This window comes from Chionomys nivalis, chromosome 16, assembly GCF_950005125.1.
Source record: "Chionomys nivalis chromosome 16, mChiNiv1.1, whole genome shotgun sequence".
Lineage (NCBI taxonomy): Eukaryota > Metazoa > Chordata > Mammalia > Rodentia > Cricetidae > Chionomys > Chionomys nivalis.
The window spans coordinates 28,759,209-28,779,211 of record NC_080101.1 but is presented as its reverse complement, the minus strand read 5'-3'; the positions used below and the strand labels follow the sequence as shown (position 1 = coordinate 28,779,211).

Genomic DNA, 20,003 nt, shown 5'->3' with positions numbered 1-20,003 from the left:
AAGGCATGTGCAAGGGAAATACTTAGCCAGACAAAAGACATGTGCAAGGAAAATACCTAGCCCTTCGTAGTTGTAGATTTTAGACAACTGCATCAACTTATTTTTAATCCAGTATGATTTCAGTGTTCTTTGATTTGGGCGCTTTTATTGGCTTCTATAAACCAGAGCTGTTACACAGGAATTTGTCCACTCAAGCTAAAAGATCAAGCACCCAGGCTAGTCTGTCACAAACTATTCCTAAGAGTCTCTATGACTGGCTGCATGCAACCAACTCAGAAGGGTTTAGACCAATATCATTTTAAAGTCAGGCTTTTATAGCTAACATCCGATCCTATTCTATAAGCTTGGCTTTGCTTATAAAGGAGGAAAGTTCACTCATTTTTGTAAAAAGATGATTTGTATAAATCATCTCTGCTTATGGAGTATAAAGAATCAGCAGACTCCTCTTTAGAATGCTGAGCACCCAGGCAGGAACAGCCCCAGAGGTAGAAGCAGTCACTGTCCGAAAAAGCATGCCACGCTTGGGAAAATCCTCTCTGTCTCTGTCTCTCTCCCTCTGTCACACACACACACACACACACACACACGGGGGGGGGGGAGAAGAAGGGAGAAGAAGGGGGAGAGAGACACACTAGGAAAGTTCACATGAAGCTCAAGATAGATTCAACACTCTCTTCGGATCCACATTCTTTAGAAGGCGGGAATTTCAAATTCAGAGCCTGTGAACAATTCCAGAACTCTCAGAAAGCAGTGTGGCAATGTGAACCCAAGTTCAGGATGACTGTATCTGACCTACAGATTCTTTCTAAGAATATATCCCCAGGAAGTAATCTGTTGTGTGATATTTTGATTTCATTCTGAAAACAAAGCTTGCTTTGGGTCAGAGGATGGAGTTAGCCACTAGCTGATCAAAACGAACCATCGAGGTTTGGAGGACTAGGGACAGATAGGAGACAGGAAGTAGTACGGTGGGGCTGAGAGAGGATCTCAGCCCCTTTTGGAGGAAGGAACAGAAGTGTTAGGAAGTCACTGTGGCTGCTCCCCTGCTTCTCTGATCTTTCGGGTTCTTACCCCAATGTCTGACTCCTGCTTTTTTTATTGATAAAGAAGAATTTGATAAATGCCTCAGTAATTCAATTGAAATAAAGAACTATGTCCTACAAAATGTGTTCAAGATTAGGACAGTGAAACCTGGAATGAAGAACATTAAGGAATTAGCAGTAAGGTTAGTAAACAGACATGAGGTTGAGGCAGGAGGATTATGAATTTTAGGTCAGCCTTAACTACACAGTGAGAACTAGAGAAACTAGAGGAGGAGAAAACATGATCCAAGTATACCATATGAAAAACCTTTAATTAGGAAAGAAAATATTTAATTAAAAAACAAAACAGTTAAGCCAGGAAGTGGTGTCATATTTCTTTAAACCCAGCACTCTTGAGGCAGAGGCAGTGAGCTCTCTAAGTTCGAGGCTAGGCTGACCTACAGAGCAAGTTCCAGGGGGAAAAATAAAGGTAAAAAGATACTAGGCAGTCACAACTAAAGATAATCAGGCTAAGTATAGGCAAAATTACACTTTGGAAGGTAATAGAAATAGCTGAATTTAAATTAGTCTCACACAATAATTATGAAATTATGAATGTAACAGTAAATTATGCATTCATTTTGACATCGCAGCTTTATTTCAGTGGTAGGGACAATTTTTAAAAAATTTTAATGTAGTATCATTTTTAACTATAAAGAGAAGAGATCCCAGCCGGGCGGTGGTGGCGCACGCCTTTAATCCTAGCACTCGGGAGGCAGAGGCAGGCGGATCTCTGGGAGTTCGAGGCCAGCCTGGTCTACAAGAGCTAGTTCCAGGACAGGCACCAGAGAGACCCTGTCTCGAAACACCAAAAAAAATAAAAAAAAAAAAGGGAAGAGATCCCATAAAGTGGGACACATAAGTGAGAGAAGGAAGGTATGGCTCAGTGGGTAAGGTGCTTGCCATGCAAGCCGGAAACCCTGAATTCAGACGGCCTGCATCGTATCAAAGTCAGACATGGCGGTACATGTCTGTGAACTTAGTGGTGGGAAGCATGAGCTGAGTGGGGTTCCAAAGCTTGCTAGCCCCCACACTAGGCAGTGAGCCCCAGACTTACTGAGAAACCTGCTCAAAAAGTAAGGTGGAGAACTATCGAGGAAGACATAGGACGTTGATCTCTAGCCTCCACACATACACACTTCAATGTGTGCGTGTGAACAAGCATGTATGTATATACACACACACAAACACAGAAGGGAGGCTAGGCCGGAGGTGTGGCTCAGGGGTAGAGTGCTTGTCTAAAATACGCAAGGTTCCTAGTTTAATTCCTGGCCCCTGGCAAGGGGGGAAATTCATCAAAAATGGGCATTCCAGCCCCCACTTCAGCTTCCCATTCCACAATTTCTGTTACCACCCAGGGCTAGCCTTATCTACTGTCCTAAAATGCCACATGCAAAATTCCAGAAACCATCCACTAGTCTTAAAGAATTTTTATTGCAGCATATTGGTAGCCATTATAAAATTGTTCCATTTTTACTGCTACTGTCTCTTACCTATGCTTGATTTAGAAATTAAGGTTTGTCACAGGCAAATAGGGTTCAGTACACCTTGTGTGACCTCAGGTATCCTCAAGGGACTATACAGCATTACCACTATCAACGATAAGCAACACAATCAGAGCTTAACACGGACCAGGCGCTATTTTAGGCCATTTTATGGCCATTCCCTAAGCCTCTCATCTCTTAAGTGATACTATTATTACCCCATTTTATACAGGAGAACACTGAGGCCCACAGAGACAACATTCTCACACCTCACAGCTGCCTAGTATGACAGAGCCATTCCTCACTTCATGTTTGTCTGTGTGAGTGTTTACTGTGTGTGCATAAGCTCCCTCAGAGGTCCGGACAATCAGATCCCAGGAGCAAGAGTCAGGTGGCTGTGAACCACTCAGGGTTGGTGCTGGGAACCAAACTCGGGTCCTCTAGAAAAGCAGGGCACGCTTAACCGCTGAGCCATCCCCTGCTCTGTTTCTTAATAAGCCAAGCTCCTGCTACATCATCATGCCTATTTGACAGAGAAGCCAGAATCCTCAGAAGCAGCCTCACCATAAATGCTCTGAAAGCAGTGGGTGGTGAGCCCCACAAGGAATTTCTGAGGCCTTCCGTACTGCAGAGAGAGTGCTATCTCTACACACACCCCACACTAGAATTTAGGGAGGAGAGAAACAGTTCACTTGAGCTTCAGGGAGGCAACAGGACCCAAAGGAGTCTGGATCGGCCTAACACCCCTGGGGCAGAACTCTGTATCCACGGGGTTGCAGACCCGCCCTGCCCTCTCCACTCCCGCCCCCTCTACTGCCTCCCCAAGGTCCCTCCTGCCTACAGCAGTCCCAACAGCCTGCGCCACTGCCTCTTTTAGTGTCTTCCGCTCCCTCGGCCTTCACTTCCTTCCCTCTCCACCCTATGGGTCACTGTCGGCAACAGGGGGAGATTTAGCTGTGTGGCAGCAACTAGAAGATGTCGGGCTATTTCCAGCAATAGACCCCAGCCCACCACAGCCCAGGAAGAGTTCAGACAGGCTAAGGCAGGGTTGCCAGCATCGCTGTGTGCAAGGGGCCCTTGGAGTCTGATGCTGGCGCTAGTCCAGACCACCCATTTCACTCCCTGCCCCTCAGAGCCTCTGAACAGAAAGGCTCTGAACCTGATTCACTCACTATGCAGGGACTCTTCTATAGCCAGAGGCTGGACCTTGTTCATGTCTACCTCTCGCACTTCGGACAGTGTAGCTGTCCATAAAAGTCTGCTGTATAAGCAAATGACGTCACGCCTGCCCCCTTCCTTTGGAGTCTCTTTTAAGTATGATGGCCAGCAGGGCCCCTGCTTAGGCTGCCTACAATCCTTATCTGAAGAGGAAGCTGCTAGGCCATGTCCCCACGCTTGCCTGAGACTCAGCTTCTCTGAGTCTCCCCGATCTTAGAGTCTTTTCTGACCGCCATCTCTTTCTCTTTCTTCAGGCTGTTGGTGTCTTGTCGCACCAACAGCAGCTCTGTGGTTTCAGGACGTCAAAGGCAAGAGGATATTATGCAAAACAAGGATGAACTTTTAAAGAAAATGTTAAAGGCATTTTTAGGAGGAACCCTGTCATTGGGCCAGCATTTGCTGACGCTCCTACCAGGCCCCTCCAGGCCCACATGGAAAGGCAAGAAGGAACCTGACCTCAGATGCTACAGGGGTCAAGCTGGTCTGGCAGAATCCTGCCCCTTCCTTCAATGCAACCTTGCTCTAACTCCAAAAAGCTCAGTGCCAAATGACCTCCGGCAGATTCTCCACACCAAATATCCCCTCCGAAGAGAATTTAGCTCCACTGATGACATTCAAAATCGAGTAACTTCAAAATATACTCCTTGGAAACAGCCAAGCGAGAGCGCAGCAGCCTGCGGCTTTGTTGACGTAATCCATAAGTCCTCACTGAAAGCCAGGCTCTGTTGCTTCCCCAGGCTTTTCCCTTAAGAGAATTCCCGGAAATGTAAGAGTCTCACTCCACAGCCCCTCCCTGGAACTCAGGAACACATGGTAGCAGGAAAGCTGTGTGTGTTTCAGAATCTGATTTGCTGGCTCCTTCCCACCTCCCCTCTGTCACATCTTGATGATGTCAACAGCAGTGGTTGGCCCACCAGGACTCAGCCAGCATTCAGCACTGGAGCCATATTAGGCCATATGAGCCTACCCAGGGATCTGGCAGCTAAGGGAACAAGTTAAGAAGTTACTGAGGGCACACCATCCCCATGGGTTCTATCCGCAGCAGATCTGCTCAGCCAGCTCTAAGGACCTGCCCAGGCGTTTCCTGACCCTTTTCTCTTTTAATCAGAATTCTAGACCTATCATTCCACATAAGTGGTAATCATTTGACAGCACTGTGCAAACCTGTCATTTCCAATGCACTTAACCCTTTGTAAGAGGCTTGAAACCTAGAGCTTCTCAAGAAAAAAAAAATCTTTTTTCTCTTTTGGAAAATGTTCTACAGACAGCATACAAAAAGTACAATTTTGTGCACAAGGCTCACCACACCTCCAGACACCCACATATATGTGTCTAACGACAGCTGACTGTAAGACAGCTGTGCCATACTCTGCCGACCTAGATGATACTGCTTCTGTGATTTATTTGCTACTTTTGTTTTATTATTTTCTTGTACTACAGGGATGAAGCCTGGGGCCTCGCAACTGCTAGCAATCATTCTTCTACTACTGAATTATCCCCATCCCACCTCTGGGATTATTTAAAAGATGCAGGACCAAGATTGCAATGAATAAAAAAAATAAAGAATGATAACCAGACTATCTGTATGAATTTATATCAGTTTATTGTTCCTCCTGTAAAGATATTAGTCATCCTGAGTGTCTTAGTTAAGATTTTATTGCTGTGATAAAGACCATGACCAAAAGCAACTTGGGGGGAAAGGAATTATTTCATCTGACACTTAAAACTGAAGCAGAAGCCATGAAGAGATGCTGCATATTGGCTTGTTCCTCCCTCATGGCTTGCCTGGCTGTCACTCACAATGGATGGGCCATCCTACAGATATCGATCACTAAGAAAATGGATCACAGGCTTACTCACAGGTGAACCTGATGGGAGCATTTTCTCCACTGAGGTTCCCTCTTCCCAAGAGACTCCAGCTTGTGTCGAATGACACAAAAACCAGCCGGTACACTGAGTATGGTACCAGCCCATCTGAAGCTGGTCCTGGAGTGGCTACAGCAGCAGTTACAAGCCTGGGAAACCTAGGAAGACACTGTCAACAACAAACAAGGCCCAGAAACAAGGCAGCAGCTATATTCTTAAACATGTCAAAAGAGAAGACGAGCAGAAAATAGGGAAGCATGTTTATCTGGGTGAAAAGAAGGTGGGTGTACTTTTCTTTTTTTTAACTTCGCAAATTATTTTCAATGTTGTCTGATTTTTGTTTGTATGTTTTCAAAGCTGGAGATCATCAAATCATACAAGTTCTCTGCACTGAGTTATACAACCCCATCCCCTGCATTACTTTACACACACACACACACACACACACACACACAAAGTTGCTCCTACCCTAAAAAAGAAAAAAAAGCAAACGTGAAGACCCACGGTCTTTGTCCTGACACCTCTATGAGGTAAATCATTATAGTTACACAATACACCCAGAACATACTTAAAATCCCACACCTTGCTAAGAGTTCAGCAACAACCAACAAATGATACAACCCCTGGCCTCCATTTGTACAAGGAAGTGGAGGGCTGAGGACAAGCTGAAAACGTGGAACCAGAACAAGAACACCCGGCGAGTGACTCATCCCTCTGTCTGCTAAGGACAAATCCCTTTAGGCCACGTTCACTTAGAACTAAAATCAGGCCACAACCCTCTAACCTAGAGGTCTCTGACTTTCAGAACAGGACTTAGAGAGCTCTCCCGGGGACAATGGCACCCTCACCTCACCCTGCACAGACAAACAAAGGCTCACAACTGAGGTCTTTTAAGTCACAGCTGCAGGCAGCTTTCAGGAGACCTTGCCCAGTGTAGATACAGGAAGGCTAGCTCTATGGAGATCATGAAGTTCAGTCCCACACCTTGCGAAGGCCCTTCAAAGTTGCAGGGCCTGGCTGGTCAGTGGCCCAGGGAGCACATCAGCTATGGCAGAATCAAATGTAAAACCAGAGTCTCCAAGGGAAGCTGATTTATCAGAAGACTACTCTGAAGCTGGGGAGGTAGTCAGTGGATAAAGTTTTTGCTGTGAAATCAGGAGCCCCTAAATCTGAATCCCCAAGTACAAGCCAGGCTATAGCATGTCTATATTTCCAGTGCTCCTACAACCAGTCTGGGAGGAGGAGACAGGAGAATCCCAGCAGCTCATGGAACAGGCAGCCCTGCTGTATGCAGCAGCAAACAACAAGAAACCTTGTCTCAAACACTGTGGAAGGCAAGGACTAATACCCAAAGTTGTCTTGTGATCTCCACAGGGTGCAAGCATGCCTACACATGGACACACACACATGTGCACACACATACGGACGCTCACACACACACAGGCATGCATGCACACAATTTCTTATAAAAAATTACTATTCCACTGCATTAAAAAAAAAAACCTGCAAACTCCAAGTAGATACTAATTCAAGCAGAATTTCAGTCTCTCTTGGCAGGAACAAAGAATGGGAATAAGGAACAGAGGGAGTAAATAAGTTGGAAGTGAAGGAATCTCCAGGTTTGACCAAAAAATAACTAAGCCCCTTTCACAGAGACCCTCAGCCCACTGAGCCCAAGCTAAGCCTGTTGACTGTGCCTCCAAAGTCTGAACGGTCCCAGGGTAGAACCTGTGGGAGGGCTCAGGATGACTTGGCATCAGCTGCCCCATCATTCTCAACCCCTAAATTAGCCTGGAAATCCCTACCCTGCTGCTACTCAAAGACCATAATACCCAGGCAGATGGCCATTGATATCTCATTATCATCATTATAAAGCAGCAAGTTAAGATTACCCAGCAGAGCTAATGGGCAGCTGCGGAAAGAAAAGGAAAATTTTCACACAATCAAAATCAGGACAGAAGAACTCTGATATCAAGCCTGAGTTTCTTTCTCAACGAAAGGAAGGGAGGTTAGAATGTTAGGGAAAGGGACATACACACACACAGTTCAGAGACATAGTAATTATGTCTCTCTTGTCTAAATTGTACATTGCTGCAAGAGAGACCCTTTTCCTTCTTTGTAGCTCTAGTGCTGTGCACAGTACACGCTACAATTACCAGAGTCATCCCGACATCCACATAAGACCTTTCAGAGGAAGGGATGCACAAGCACCTTAGAAGGATCTTCTTTCCAATCTCTGGACCCGATCAAGGCAACTCCTGGTCCTCCGAACTAGTCTTTCTGGGCATTAACCTGAGGCAAGAAAACCACCGAGTCCCCTCCAGGAATGCTAAACCAAGAAACCATGATTTAAATCCAATCCCACATTTGGCTCTTATTTTCCATGTCCCAAGATCATCTGACGCCCTTCTGCCAAGGTGGTTCCCACACTTGAACCTGGGATTTTTCCCCCAGTGCTGGAATTAAACCCAAGGCGTTATATATGCAAATCACTGAGCCACAGCCCTAGCAAGTGTAGAATAAAGAAGAGGCAGGGTTCATTTTTCCTGCCATATTGTTATTTGGGAGAAATGAACAGGTTTTACCACAAAAAAGATCCAGACTGTCATGGAGGGTATTTCTGAAGGACTTTAGCAATCAGGTATCCACTTTCTGGCTACCTGACTGTGTCTGAGATGAGGTGAGGCCTTGAAATGCTTTTCCTAGAATGTACCTCTCTGCTCCAGGTAGTTAGGTTCTGTCTAATATGACTGTTAGATGAAGACAGTAGGATCTGTGTGCACATCAATAAATTATTGCCTCCAGAGAAAAGCAGCAAGACAAAAACTGGCTTAAAGGGCTAGTTACCCAAATTTAAAGCTGCAAGATCTGCATCCAAGTGAGGATCTCTGCACCTCCTCTAATACCCAAGATGAGATTTCACCCTTAAAAGAAAGGGGGATGAGGTCCCACCAGTCATTCCAGAGTGGATAAGTCAAGGACAGTCCTCTCCCACGTGTCCCAGCACAGGCTGTTCTAATCAGCCTGCCTGTGTCCACACATGCACACACGGGTGAAGAGAGGCAGCAGCCTGATACAGAGAAATGCCTGAGAGCCAAGAGTCCAGAACAGACCTAGCAAGTACTTCATCTTCAACGTCACTCACAAGCCACAGCAGAGGTTCAGCTAAAAGCAACCCCTCCAAAAGCCAGGGAAATTGCCCCCTCAACAAGTGATCTAAAAGGGCCTTGGCTATCTAGAGCTCCTGTTTGCATCTAGATAAGAATCCTAGGCCAGCAAGATGGCTCAGCAGGTATTTGCAACCAAGCCTGACAACACGATTCTATCCCCGAAACCCACAGAGTGGAAAACTACTGACTCCTACAAGTTGTCCTCCAATCTCCACACTCACACCATGGCACACAGGTCCACACACATAAACACACATACACAAATAAATAAAAGCAACTCACTCACACACATACACATACACACACACACACATTAATCTTCCCTTTTGAACAAATGATGAGTTATCCCCTTAAAGCATAGTTGGGCAAGAAGGGCCTCTGAGATTGAAGCTGCCCAGAACTCCCTGCCCCCTTGAAGGATTTGCATTATCTGTCCCAGGTCCCAGCTCAGCCTGTTATTTCCCCCAATGAATCCAGCCTGATATGCCTGTCTACCTTCTCGACCAACACCACACCCAAAATGCCTGTGCCACAGCCAGTCAAATCATGTTGAGCTGTGCCAAATATGAGCAGATAAAACATTCGAGAAAAAGATAAACATTCTGGGAAAGAGCCGCAAGGCTGCAGCTCCTCCCATCTCCGGCAAACATCCAGGTGGCCAGAAAAGAGAGCCTCATTGCCATGCTCAGTAGAGTGTAGAGCGCACAGTTACCTGGAAGCCTGTCACGGGGCTAGAGGGAAAAAAAGCCTGCACTAACTAGAATTCTCTGGGCAAGTTGGAGAACTTCTCAGGAAAGGTCAACCAGCCCCTATTGCCTACACTGGGGTTGGGAGGATGGAACAGACAGCCAGGGACTCATACTAGCCCCGCAGGAGAGAGGAGTCCTCCCGCTATCACTAGTACTCCAAACAGTGCAGCCTGCCCCCAGTCAGACCTGCTGCAGAAGCACGATTCTAACCTCAGCCTATCTAAAGTCCATTCAAGTGTCCTGGCGAACCGAAGCCAGATCTAACAGCAACCTAACAGCAGCATGGTCTGGTCCCTTACCACCTCAAAGTCACCAGCTATCAACTGAAAAAGATCCAAGCGTCTGGCTCAGACCGCTGGACACCAGAAAGTAGAGAACTCAGGGAAAGGAACTGTAAGTAGTGAAAGGGCCACAGTGCTAACCCCCAGGGATGCTTCCTCCCACCAACCTCAAAACCACGGCCAAGGGCTTCAACTGACACCTGCCCAGCTGAACAGATGGGCCTGATTACCCGTCCTGAGACACACACACACACACACACACACACACACACACACAGAGAGAGAGAGAGAGAGAGAGAGAGAGAGAGAGAGAGAGAGAGAGAGAGTCCCTGGCAGATTGAAAGCTTTCTTAAGATTCCTCCTGGCCAGGAACTGTCTGCCCTCCAAAAGTTGCACCTAACCATTCAAATCTAAGAGCGCAGTTAAAAAATAAATAAGTTAATTAAAAACCTCTACCCTCATTTCTGGGATTGTGGCCTCAGCAGCAGCCTAAACATCAGTCCCATGCAAGTCACATGAAGATAGTCAGGCCCTGGCCTCTGGCTCTGCAGTCTAAAATGTTGTCTCTCTGAAAGGTCCTTTTGAGTTGTCTGTTTTAGAATTAATTTAGCAACACCACATTACCAAGCCAAACCCAGCAGAACTATAGCCACCACTGTCTCTCATATTTCAGCAGGACGACCCTTATACTCCAAACAACTATAAACATGGCCACCTGATTTTCATTTTGAAACAAACAGGGTCTGATGTATCCCAGGCTAGCCTCCAACTCACAACACAGAAGATGACCTTGAACTTCTGAACCTGCCAGCTCCACCTCTCAAGTGCTGTGGCTCCAGGCGTGTACACAGAGCTCAGTTTTATGTGGTGCTCTCTGCATGCTAGGCAAGGACTCCACTGACCGAGCTATGTGCCTGACCCTGGAGTACTTTTTACTAACTAATTTGTCTTTTTATCTGCATAATGCCCAGGCAACAACCAAAAAAAAAAAAGCAAAAGGCCCAGACGCTCTGTAATCTGGGAACCTGCTCTCCTCCTCTGTGTTCTTCAGTGACATCTCTACAGGGTCTGCGGAAACAATGCCTCCCAGCCTCAAACTCTATTATTGATTACTTGCTATCTTGTGCTTACTATGTACACAATCTCAATTAGTCCTACAACAACCCTGTGAGGTAAGCACAGGCAAGCTTATCTAACACCGCAGGAAGGAACACTACAATGTTTGAAGTTGGCATTTACCAGTAGAACTAATATTCTCCTTCACCCTCCAGAGGACTACTCCTGTTTCCCAGATTAACAACCCAGTCCAAAGGAATTCAATTTCCTGCTCGTGTTTGGCCAATTCCAAGAGGTTTCTCCCAAACTTGATATGAAAATATTGAAGTAATTATTGGAGACATTGAGCAAGAGACTATAGGAAGGCCTGCTCTGCCAGGGCTCTCCGGGAACGTGACAGGGCTCTTGGCAGGCTGCCTGCCTGCTGGTGGGGAGGTGGGGCTCCTCTGAACAACATTCTCTGGAACCTGAATTAGAAAAAGAGCAGCCACCTGGCTGGTAAGGACGGCAGCAACCTGTGGTCTACAGGCCATACAGAGGTCTACCCTGGACCAGCCCCCTTAGTACTAGAAAGTAAACCCATCTACCCGCTGCCTGCCTGGTGAAGGAAGGGTCAGGGTTCAGATCAGCGAGACAGCAGTGCCAGAAAAGTGCAGCCCCCAGCAATCCGGAGCGATCTGGTTCATTTTAGGCCTCCAGTCCCCTGAGTACACAGGCACTCTGACCCTGAAGAAAGCCAGGCTCACTTTGGTTCAGAGGAACCTTCAGGAGAAGGAACTTGGGAGTGGGAGACGGAAGGGCCCTAGGTCCAGGACCTACCAATAGGAAGAAATCCACAACTGTGGCAACTTTCTAAAAGTGAATCCTCATTATTTAAACTCCTAGTTACAGTGTTTCATTTACTCGTTCAAAACAACTCCCTAAACAGATGCGGTCTATTATCTCCATTAACCAGAAAGCGACCCTTAAAGTTAAGCCATTTGTTCAAAGGCAGAGTGGAGGATGGTGGGATAGGAGGTGGTTTGCTCAGTCGGTCCTGTCCTCAAACCGTAAAAGTTGCTACCGGTGTTGCTACAGGTAGGCAAGGCAGTAAGCGGCCTTTCAGTCTACCGGCTACTTTAAACCGACCCCAACTCCAAAATTTCCAGAACCTTGGGCAAGAACAAGGGTGTTTCCAGGGCCTTTTCTGCTGCTGGGGCCAGAAGAGCCTGAGAACTTCCCAACAGGGCCCCAGCCTCTGAGACAACCAACCAACCTCTCCCGGGTCAGCCCCGAAGTTGGTCTAGGGGGATTAAGTACTCTGATCAAAACCCTGAGGCTAGCAGTCTGAAAGAGATCATAGGGTAACGTCCCCGCGACCCTACTGAGGAAATCCGAGGAGTCCCTGACCTCCGATCCTTGTTCTTACCGAGCAGCGGGGACTCCTCAGGGCAAGCGGGTAGCGACAACAGTGCAGTGGTAGGGGGCACTAGGACCGAAGTCAAGTTGCTCTTCGGGCCGGGGTCAAAAGCCGCTCCAGGGCTGGAGGGACCCGGGCGAGGCTTCGAGGAGACTCCTAGAGGCGGCGGCGGCCGTGCGCCCCGAGTCCGGAGCTCTCCCAGGGGCTGCTTGGTGGCGGCGGTGCCGTTCGTGCCTCCCTTAAATGGAGAGGAGACTCCCACTAGCTGAGGCAGGCGGCTCAGGTCGCGGCCCGAGAGGTAATAGACCAGGGTGACGCCGAGGTGCAGCGCGCAGACGGCCACGAGCAGGCGGCAGGCCCGCTGCAGGGACGAGCCGGGCATCGCGGTGTTGCCGCCCAGGAGCGGCTCCCGAAACCTCATCTTCCCGCCGCGGCTTTAAGAGGGGGTGGGCTAAGGATGAGAGGGCGGCCCGCCCGCAGGCCGCCCGCCAGGAGCTACCGGACCACAGCGATCGAGGGAGGGGCGGGGAGGGGGAGGCAGGGAGGGCAGCGCCGGCCTCCCGCGGCAGAAAGGCGACACCCCGGGCCGCGGGACTCCGGAGCGAACAGCAGGGAGCCACAGGCGCGGATGGGCACGGGGCGGGGCCTCAGTAGGGGGCGGGGCCTCAACCGGGTTTTCGGAAGGCGAAGAGAGCGGAACCTGAGGGGGCGGAGCCTGAGGGGCGGGGCCGCAACTGGGGCCTTCTGAGAAGGGCGGGGCTTGAGAGATGAGGCTGGGGGGAGAGCCTAAGGGGCGGGACCTGCAGCCGGGGATGCGGGCCGCTACGGGAGGGCGGGGCTTGAGGGGCGGGTCCTCGGGAGGGTGGGACGCAGGGAGCAGCGGCTTCAGGGGACTAAACGTGGCGCTCCGCCAGCCCGACTGCATCTAGGGCTTGAACCGGCATCCCACGCCCAGCGGCGCTCGGCTTTTCTTTCGAGCGTTCACCGTGGGGCTTAAGTTTCTTCAAACCACGCTTCCTCGTTAAACGAACTGCTCTCGGGCGGTCCCACCACTTCCTGGCATACCCAAAGACTCGTGTGTGGGCTTGGGACAGCAGCGTGAAGCCTAAAGGACTGGCTGGTAGCCCTTGAGGGTAGTGAGAAACTGGAGTGGAGAAAGGTCGTCTAGGAAACCGGCTTCGACGCCCCACGAGGCTAGCGGACCGATTCGCTGGGGCATTCCAAAGATCGTCTTAGCCTAGCTGGGTCCTCCGGCCTGTGAGGGGGTCTAGCAAGAAGGGGTGGCTTACTGGGAGTCCTGCAACGAGGAAAGGACCAAGTTGCTGTAATCCCGCTTTGGTGTTTGTCGGGTTGGGGAAACCTCAGGGGCCAACCCAGCTTGGTTCTAGGTGCAACAGTGTAGGGTGTAAAACGGACTTTTCTGCACACAGGCTTGTGAATTAATGCAGCTCTCTGCCAGTCCCATCCCCACAAGCATGCGGCCTCGCCCTGTGGTGAGAACCCTTAAGACGGGAAATGTTAACTAATTCTAGATATTCCTGGACTTGGAGAGTGTATTGTTAACCAGTGTGTGCCCTGGAATAGGAATTGTTAACTATCTCAGTTTCGTAGATGAGAAAACAGGCTGAGCAGTTTGACATTTGCTTGCAATCATATAAAATGTGCGTGTCCTCTGTTGGCTTTCTGGTGGCTCCTCTGGCCTCTTTTTTTGACTGCTCCTCCTCATCTCCATTTGTTGATGGGGTCCTGAGGCTGTGGTCCCCGAGGCTTTTTTATGTCTACACTTACTACTCAGGTGTGATTCTATTAACTGTAGGTCGATGACACCAACAATTTCTGTCTAGCCCACACCTCTTCCTTAACCTTCACCTTCCTGTGTCATCTCACGTGAACAAATCCTGCCCACAACAACCTGACCCCTGCACCCTACAGTCCACTTTTATCCTCTTCTCCCTCAGAAAGAGGCACCATTGTTTGCGCTGTTCCCCAAGACCAAAACCCGAAAGCTATCCTTTGCTCCCAAATGTTATTCCCAGTCCCTCAACACATCTGTCACTGCTACCTTCAAATGCCAAAGTTTACCACCTGCAGATGTGCAGCCATCCCAGACTAAGCCACTATCATCTTGGTCTGCTTTATACAATTGCCTTTTAAGTAGTTAGCTGTTTCTGCCCCTCCCTACTCTTCCTATCTCAAGGCCTTTGTTCTCTGCACTGGACTAGAGATGGTCTTCCCTCAAATTTCATTCAGGTTTCTCAAATCCTACCTTATGGAGAAGACCTTCTTGGTCTTCCCAATTACTCTTCTGCAAAATCAGCTCAGTCTGCTTCTGCTTTGTTTTATCTCTGAATAACCCAGGGTGGTCTCAAATTTGGCTTCCTCCTGCCTCAGCCTCACAAGTCTGACACTACAAGTAGAACTGAATTATTATGACCAGGGATAATTGTGAGCACTTTCCTTTTTTCCTTTTTTCCTTCCTTCCTTCCTTCCTTCCTTCCTTCCTTCCTTCCTTCCTTCCTTCCTTCCTTCCCTTTCCTTTTCAAGACAGAAGCCCACACACTATAGCCTAGGCTAGCCTAGAACTCCCTATGAAACCTAGGCTAGCCTAGAAGACGCACAGCAATTCTTTCACCTCAATCTCCCAAGTGCCGGACTTGTCAGCCACCATACCTGGCTTCTAGAAATGGCTGTCTTAGTATGGGAAAAGGAAAAGGGGACCTTTATTGCTAAGTTATTTTAAAGAGCAAAGTCACAAGTTCTCTTCTGAGAGTTGGTCAAGGTGAAGCTAACTCCACCATCCTATGCTAGTGGGGAAATTCTGGTTGGGAGCAAGCTGGGTTGAGGCATATTAGTTCCCTGTCTGAAAAAGGAGCAGAGGAAAATGGAGACAAGTCTAGGTCCAGACAATAGCCAGGAGACAGGATTAAAAGAGTGTGAGGGCCACAGATCTATCCCAGGATCTTCTGGGCCAGAAATCCAAGAAAAATAACACCGTCTGCTAATTGTCTACGGATTGGGAAGACAAAGAACCCACTAAGGAATAAGCCTTTTCTGTACCAGCCAGTTTCCACTTCTGTTTCACCCCAGTAGATCAGAAGGGCATGAAGATCAGAAGGCATAAAATAGTGCCCGGCACTTAACAGATCTATAACACAACTCCCAGGCAGTGTGGCAGTAGTCTTTCACTATGGGATGTTGGCTGGCGGTTCCGATTCCTGTAATAATAACCAAGGCAGTAGGGCAGCTGGAAATTTCAAAACAGCTTCACACAGTGCATCTCCAGGGTCCTGTGTATGCCCTGGTGACTGGGTGCTCGTGAAGGCTGGGAGCTCAGAAGGCCTAGTTGGGTTAAGTTAATAGGACCTTCATTCCCCAAGTTGACCCTCTCCCCAAAGGCCTTTCCAGGTAATGATTTAGGCTGGCAATTGCCTGGGCGTCCTCACAAACTGGAGAACACATTCCAAAAGCAGCTCAAGACAAATGCAAGAGCACTTCCTAAGAATCAGCCTTAAAACACCACTTCTGTTCACATGTGTGTGTGTTCGCACATGTCACAAGTGGGTAAGGTTATTATCGGAAGTCATTTCTTCTGCTGTGGGATCTGAGGATTGAACTCAGGTTATTGGGTTTGGATGGAAAGCACTTTTACCTACTGAGCCAGCGTGTTGGTGCCAAAGCATCACTTCTCAGAGAGAGAGTTCTTTTGGCTATGATAAACTTGAGAGCTAGACATGGATGCACAGGCCTGTAATCCAATCAGTACTCAGAGGGTGAGGACAGAAGAATCTCAAGTTTGAGGTCAGTCAGGGGTCCATAGTAAACTCTGTCTGAAAACAAAAATTTTAAATAATTTAAAGTCAGATAGGGTGTTATAATCCTGTAACCTCAATTTTGGAGGTGGAGGCAGGAGGATTATCCTTAGATAAATAAGTTGTAATCTTGACTGGACTACAGAGGACTCTGTCTAAAAATGAACAACAAAAGGTAACAGGGTAGTCTAGGTTCAAAGAGAGCTTTAAAAAAAAAAGACTTCTTGATGGTTGTAGAAGGAGAAGAAGTTAGCAGGCATCTTCAAGCTTTTCCAGTAGCTACAAATTACTTCGATTTTTCTCACATATAAAATATATAGTACTTTGTATCTGTGGTTCCAAGTCCTGTCCTCCCCAAAAGCTCATTCAAGTGCAAAGTTTCATCATCTACACCAGTTCCCGGTATAGTCCCTTAAGTACAGAAACATATAAATTATAAATCACCTTCTTCCTCTTCCTGCTCCACCCTTCCTGAGAAAGTCAGTCCAGAAGCCAGGAATAAGAGTTCAGCAAGGTCAGTAGTCCAGATGGCAGGCACATGCAGGAGGAAGAGGATGGGGCTAGGTAAGGACACAGTACAAATGCCCAAGCAGAATAAAGGGGGCGGCATCTAGAGGTTCCCAGGACTAGCATACGGTAGAAAAGCTTTTATAAAGTAGAGCGACCCAAATCAGGGTCTCCAGGCCGAGTGGGGAAAGGACGTGGTTAAGTCCATGCAGATGGTTTTAGAAAGAAGCTGCTCCGTAAGTATGTGCATGAGGAGAGCACGGCTGTGTGCCAAAGAGAAGTGAATACAGAGAGCAAAACACTCATCTTCCGATGCTTTATTTGAACGAGAGAAAGTGACATGAATTCATGACTTTCCACTCAGAGGTATTACTTTTGCATTGCTGAGGTTTGAACCCAGAACTACACAAGGCTACACAAAGGCTCTACCACAGAGCTGTACCTGTCATCCACTCAAGTTAAAGATAGAGAATGGGATTGATGGAGACATCAGAAAATTTATGTTATAAATTGTGTGTGTACTATTTAAATATAGTCATGGCACTCAGGATGTGGGGGCAAGAGGATCCAGAATTTAAGGTCATCCTTGTCTAGTGAATTCCTGACTAGCCTGGGCTCAGTGAGACCCTATCTGGGAAAAAAAGAAAAAAAGAAAGACAGACAGACAATGGATATGGGAGCTGGGGTGTAGCCCAACAGATAGAGTGCTTACCTGGCATGCTTGAAGCCCTGCGTTCCATCCTCAGCACCAAATAACCCAGGTATAGGTCCCACACCTATAATAGCTGTGGAGTGGTGGTGCACCCCTTTAATCCCAGCACTTGGAAGGCAGAGGCAGGTGGATCTCTAAGTAAGTATGACTGTCTGGAAGCAAAAATTTATCAAGTTGATGAGCACACTAGCCACCAAATCTTAGTTTCTTGTTTCTTAAACCCTACCCTACCAAAAAACAAAACAAAAAAAAAAAAACAAAAAACAAAAAAACCCAAAACCAAAACCAAAACCAAAGAAACAGCCTAAATAGTCTAAGTGTTATAGAAGATAAGCCTAACTCCTTGATAGGCCAGATAAATTACAAGATAAGATTGAAAAAGATGAATCATATCAAATCGAAGATCTGTAAAAGGATTCAGAGGTTAATTCAGTTAGCCAAGTACAGAACAATGTAAGCATGAAGTTAAATACTGACAGAAAAAGCTTGGGGTCAGTTAAAGAGTGGAGATCGCGTGTCCATAATCACACGAATAAGCACATGGAAGTCAGACGAAGGACACAGAACTTCAGAGCAATGCTCCACAAAATACCAGTAATTTCTATGGGAAGCAGAGCACTCCAAATGGTTAGCTATTTCACAAAATAACCATTTCTTAGAGCCTTCCAAAATGTCACTATCATGCTAGCAAAAAGAAAAGTGGACAATTCTGCCCATCCTATTTGAAGAAAAGAGGAATGGCCATTAAATGCAGCACGTGACTCCAGCGGCTCCTCTGCTGGAGGGTAGTATTGGGGTGCACAGTGAACTGACAGTCGTTTGCTAGTGCCAATTCCCTGATTTTTATATGCCCTTACATGTAAGTATATATTACATATAATTATACAGTGTTATATGTTAAATATATAATAATGTATACTAACATGTATTATATTAAGAATATATTAAAGATTTGGGATAAGGGTGGGTTAATCATTTTCTTCATCAGTGTAGCCACTAATAAGTTGCCTATACTCCAAGAAAGAAATAACACACACACACACATGCACACACACACGCACGCACATGGAAGCAATTCTAATCAAACTCAGCAGTCACAAAACAACAACGACATGAAAGTAGGAAAGCAGAAAGGAACTGAGGAAGAGGTTCAGTGGGAGTAGGAGGGACATGAGAAAGGGCAAAGGAGTGAAAAGGACCAAAATACATTATACACATGTGTGAAATTGTAAAGAATTTTAATTTCACCAGGCAGTGGTGGCGCACACCTTTAATCCCAGCACTTGGGAGGCAGAGGCTGGTGGATCTTTGTGAGTTCAAGGCCAACCTGGTCTACGGAGCTAGTTCCACGACAGGCACCAAAGCTACACAGAGAAACCCTGTCTCAAAAATTTTAATCTCTTAAAAAGTGTTTGGGGTAATGCAGAATCATATCAAATTTACTCTCCAGTAGTTCACAGCATTATTTGTATTCATATTGCAGTTCTTCTGTAACTTATCTTTCCCTACTTCCAATATCTAATGGGAAGACAGACAATAGGCAAACCACAGTGGAAACTCCCACTTAGGAAGGAGTTATTTAGAAGCACATAACAGCCATTAGTAAACCTGAAAACCAATCATGCTCTTTTGGACAATTCCCCAGGCTCTGCTCCAGGGGCAGCGAATCTATTTCTCTGTGAGCTCTTACCTCTCCCCTTTCTGCTCATGGCTGAACTCTTGGCTCAGAGAGTAGTTACTCCTTGGAGGCTCTACTCTTTTTTCCCTAAGAGGTAGTCCATGTTTTCATCCAGTAACTTGACGAAGATTATACAGTGCCCAGCTCTATAGCTACGGATGGCCATGTTCCATGAGATTTGTTACAGGTATGTAAGGATTATTCAATATCTGAAAATCAACTATATCAGCCTCTACCTTTAGCAAACAAAGAGAAAAATCTTAATACATGTTTATAATAATGTATGCACAACAAAATATAATGTATGCAAAACAGATTTTTTTTTTTAGTTTTAAGATTGTAGTTTTATTACATTTCTCCCTTTCATTTCCTCCTTTAAACCCTCCATACACCCCCCCACTCTCTTTCAAATTCATGGCCACTTTTTATGTTAATTGTGTATATAAATTTTTTTTTTTTTTTTTTTTTTTGGTTTTTCGAGACAGGGTTTCTCTGTGGCTTTGGAGCCTGTCCTGGAACTAGCTCTTGTAGACCAGGCTGGTCTCGAACTCACAGAGATCCACCTGCCTCTGCCTCCCAAGTGCTGGGATTAAAGGCGTGCGCCACCACCGCCCGGCTTGTGTATATAAATTTTTGAACCTCCTGCCTCAGCATCCTTAGAGATTATTGCTACACCCTACTCTGTCCTAAGTTTTAGGTTACATTTTTTTTTAATTTTAAAGATTTAATTATTATATATACAGTGTTCTGTCTGCATGTATTCCTACATACCAGAAGAGGGCACCAGATCTCATTATAGATGATTGTGAGCCACCATGTGATTGCTGGGAATTGAACTCATGACCTTTGGAAGAGCAGGCAGTGCTCTTGAGCTCTGAGCCGTCTCTCCAGTCCCAGATACTTCTTCTTCTACCTCTAGAGACTGTCCTGGCTGGACCCTCTTTAGCTTCTCTAAATTTTACCAAACCAATAGTTTTTTTTTCTTCCTGTTG

At 46.8% G+C, this 20,003-nt stretch overlaps 1 protein-coding gene across 1 annotated transcript in view; it reads right to left on the bottom strand.

Moving 5' to 3' along the window:
• Positions 1–12,934, bottom strand: part of B4galt1 (beta-1,4-galactosyltransferase 1) — a 46,336-nt gene extending 33,402 nt beyond the window's left edge. Inside the window, exon 1 of the mRNA XM_057790977.1 lies at positions 12,315–12,934. Within this exon, the coding sequence (XP_057646960.1) occupies positions 12,315–12,726 (412 nt within the window). The 5' untranslated portion in view covers positions 12,727–12,934. The remainder of the gene's footprint in view (positions 1–12,314) is intronic.
• Positions 12,935–20,003: the final 7,069 nt, after the last annotated feature.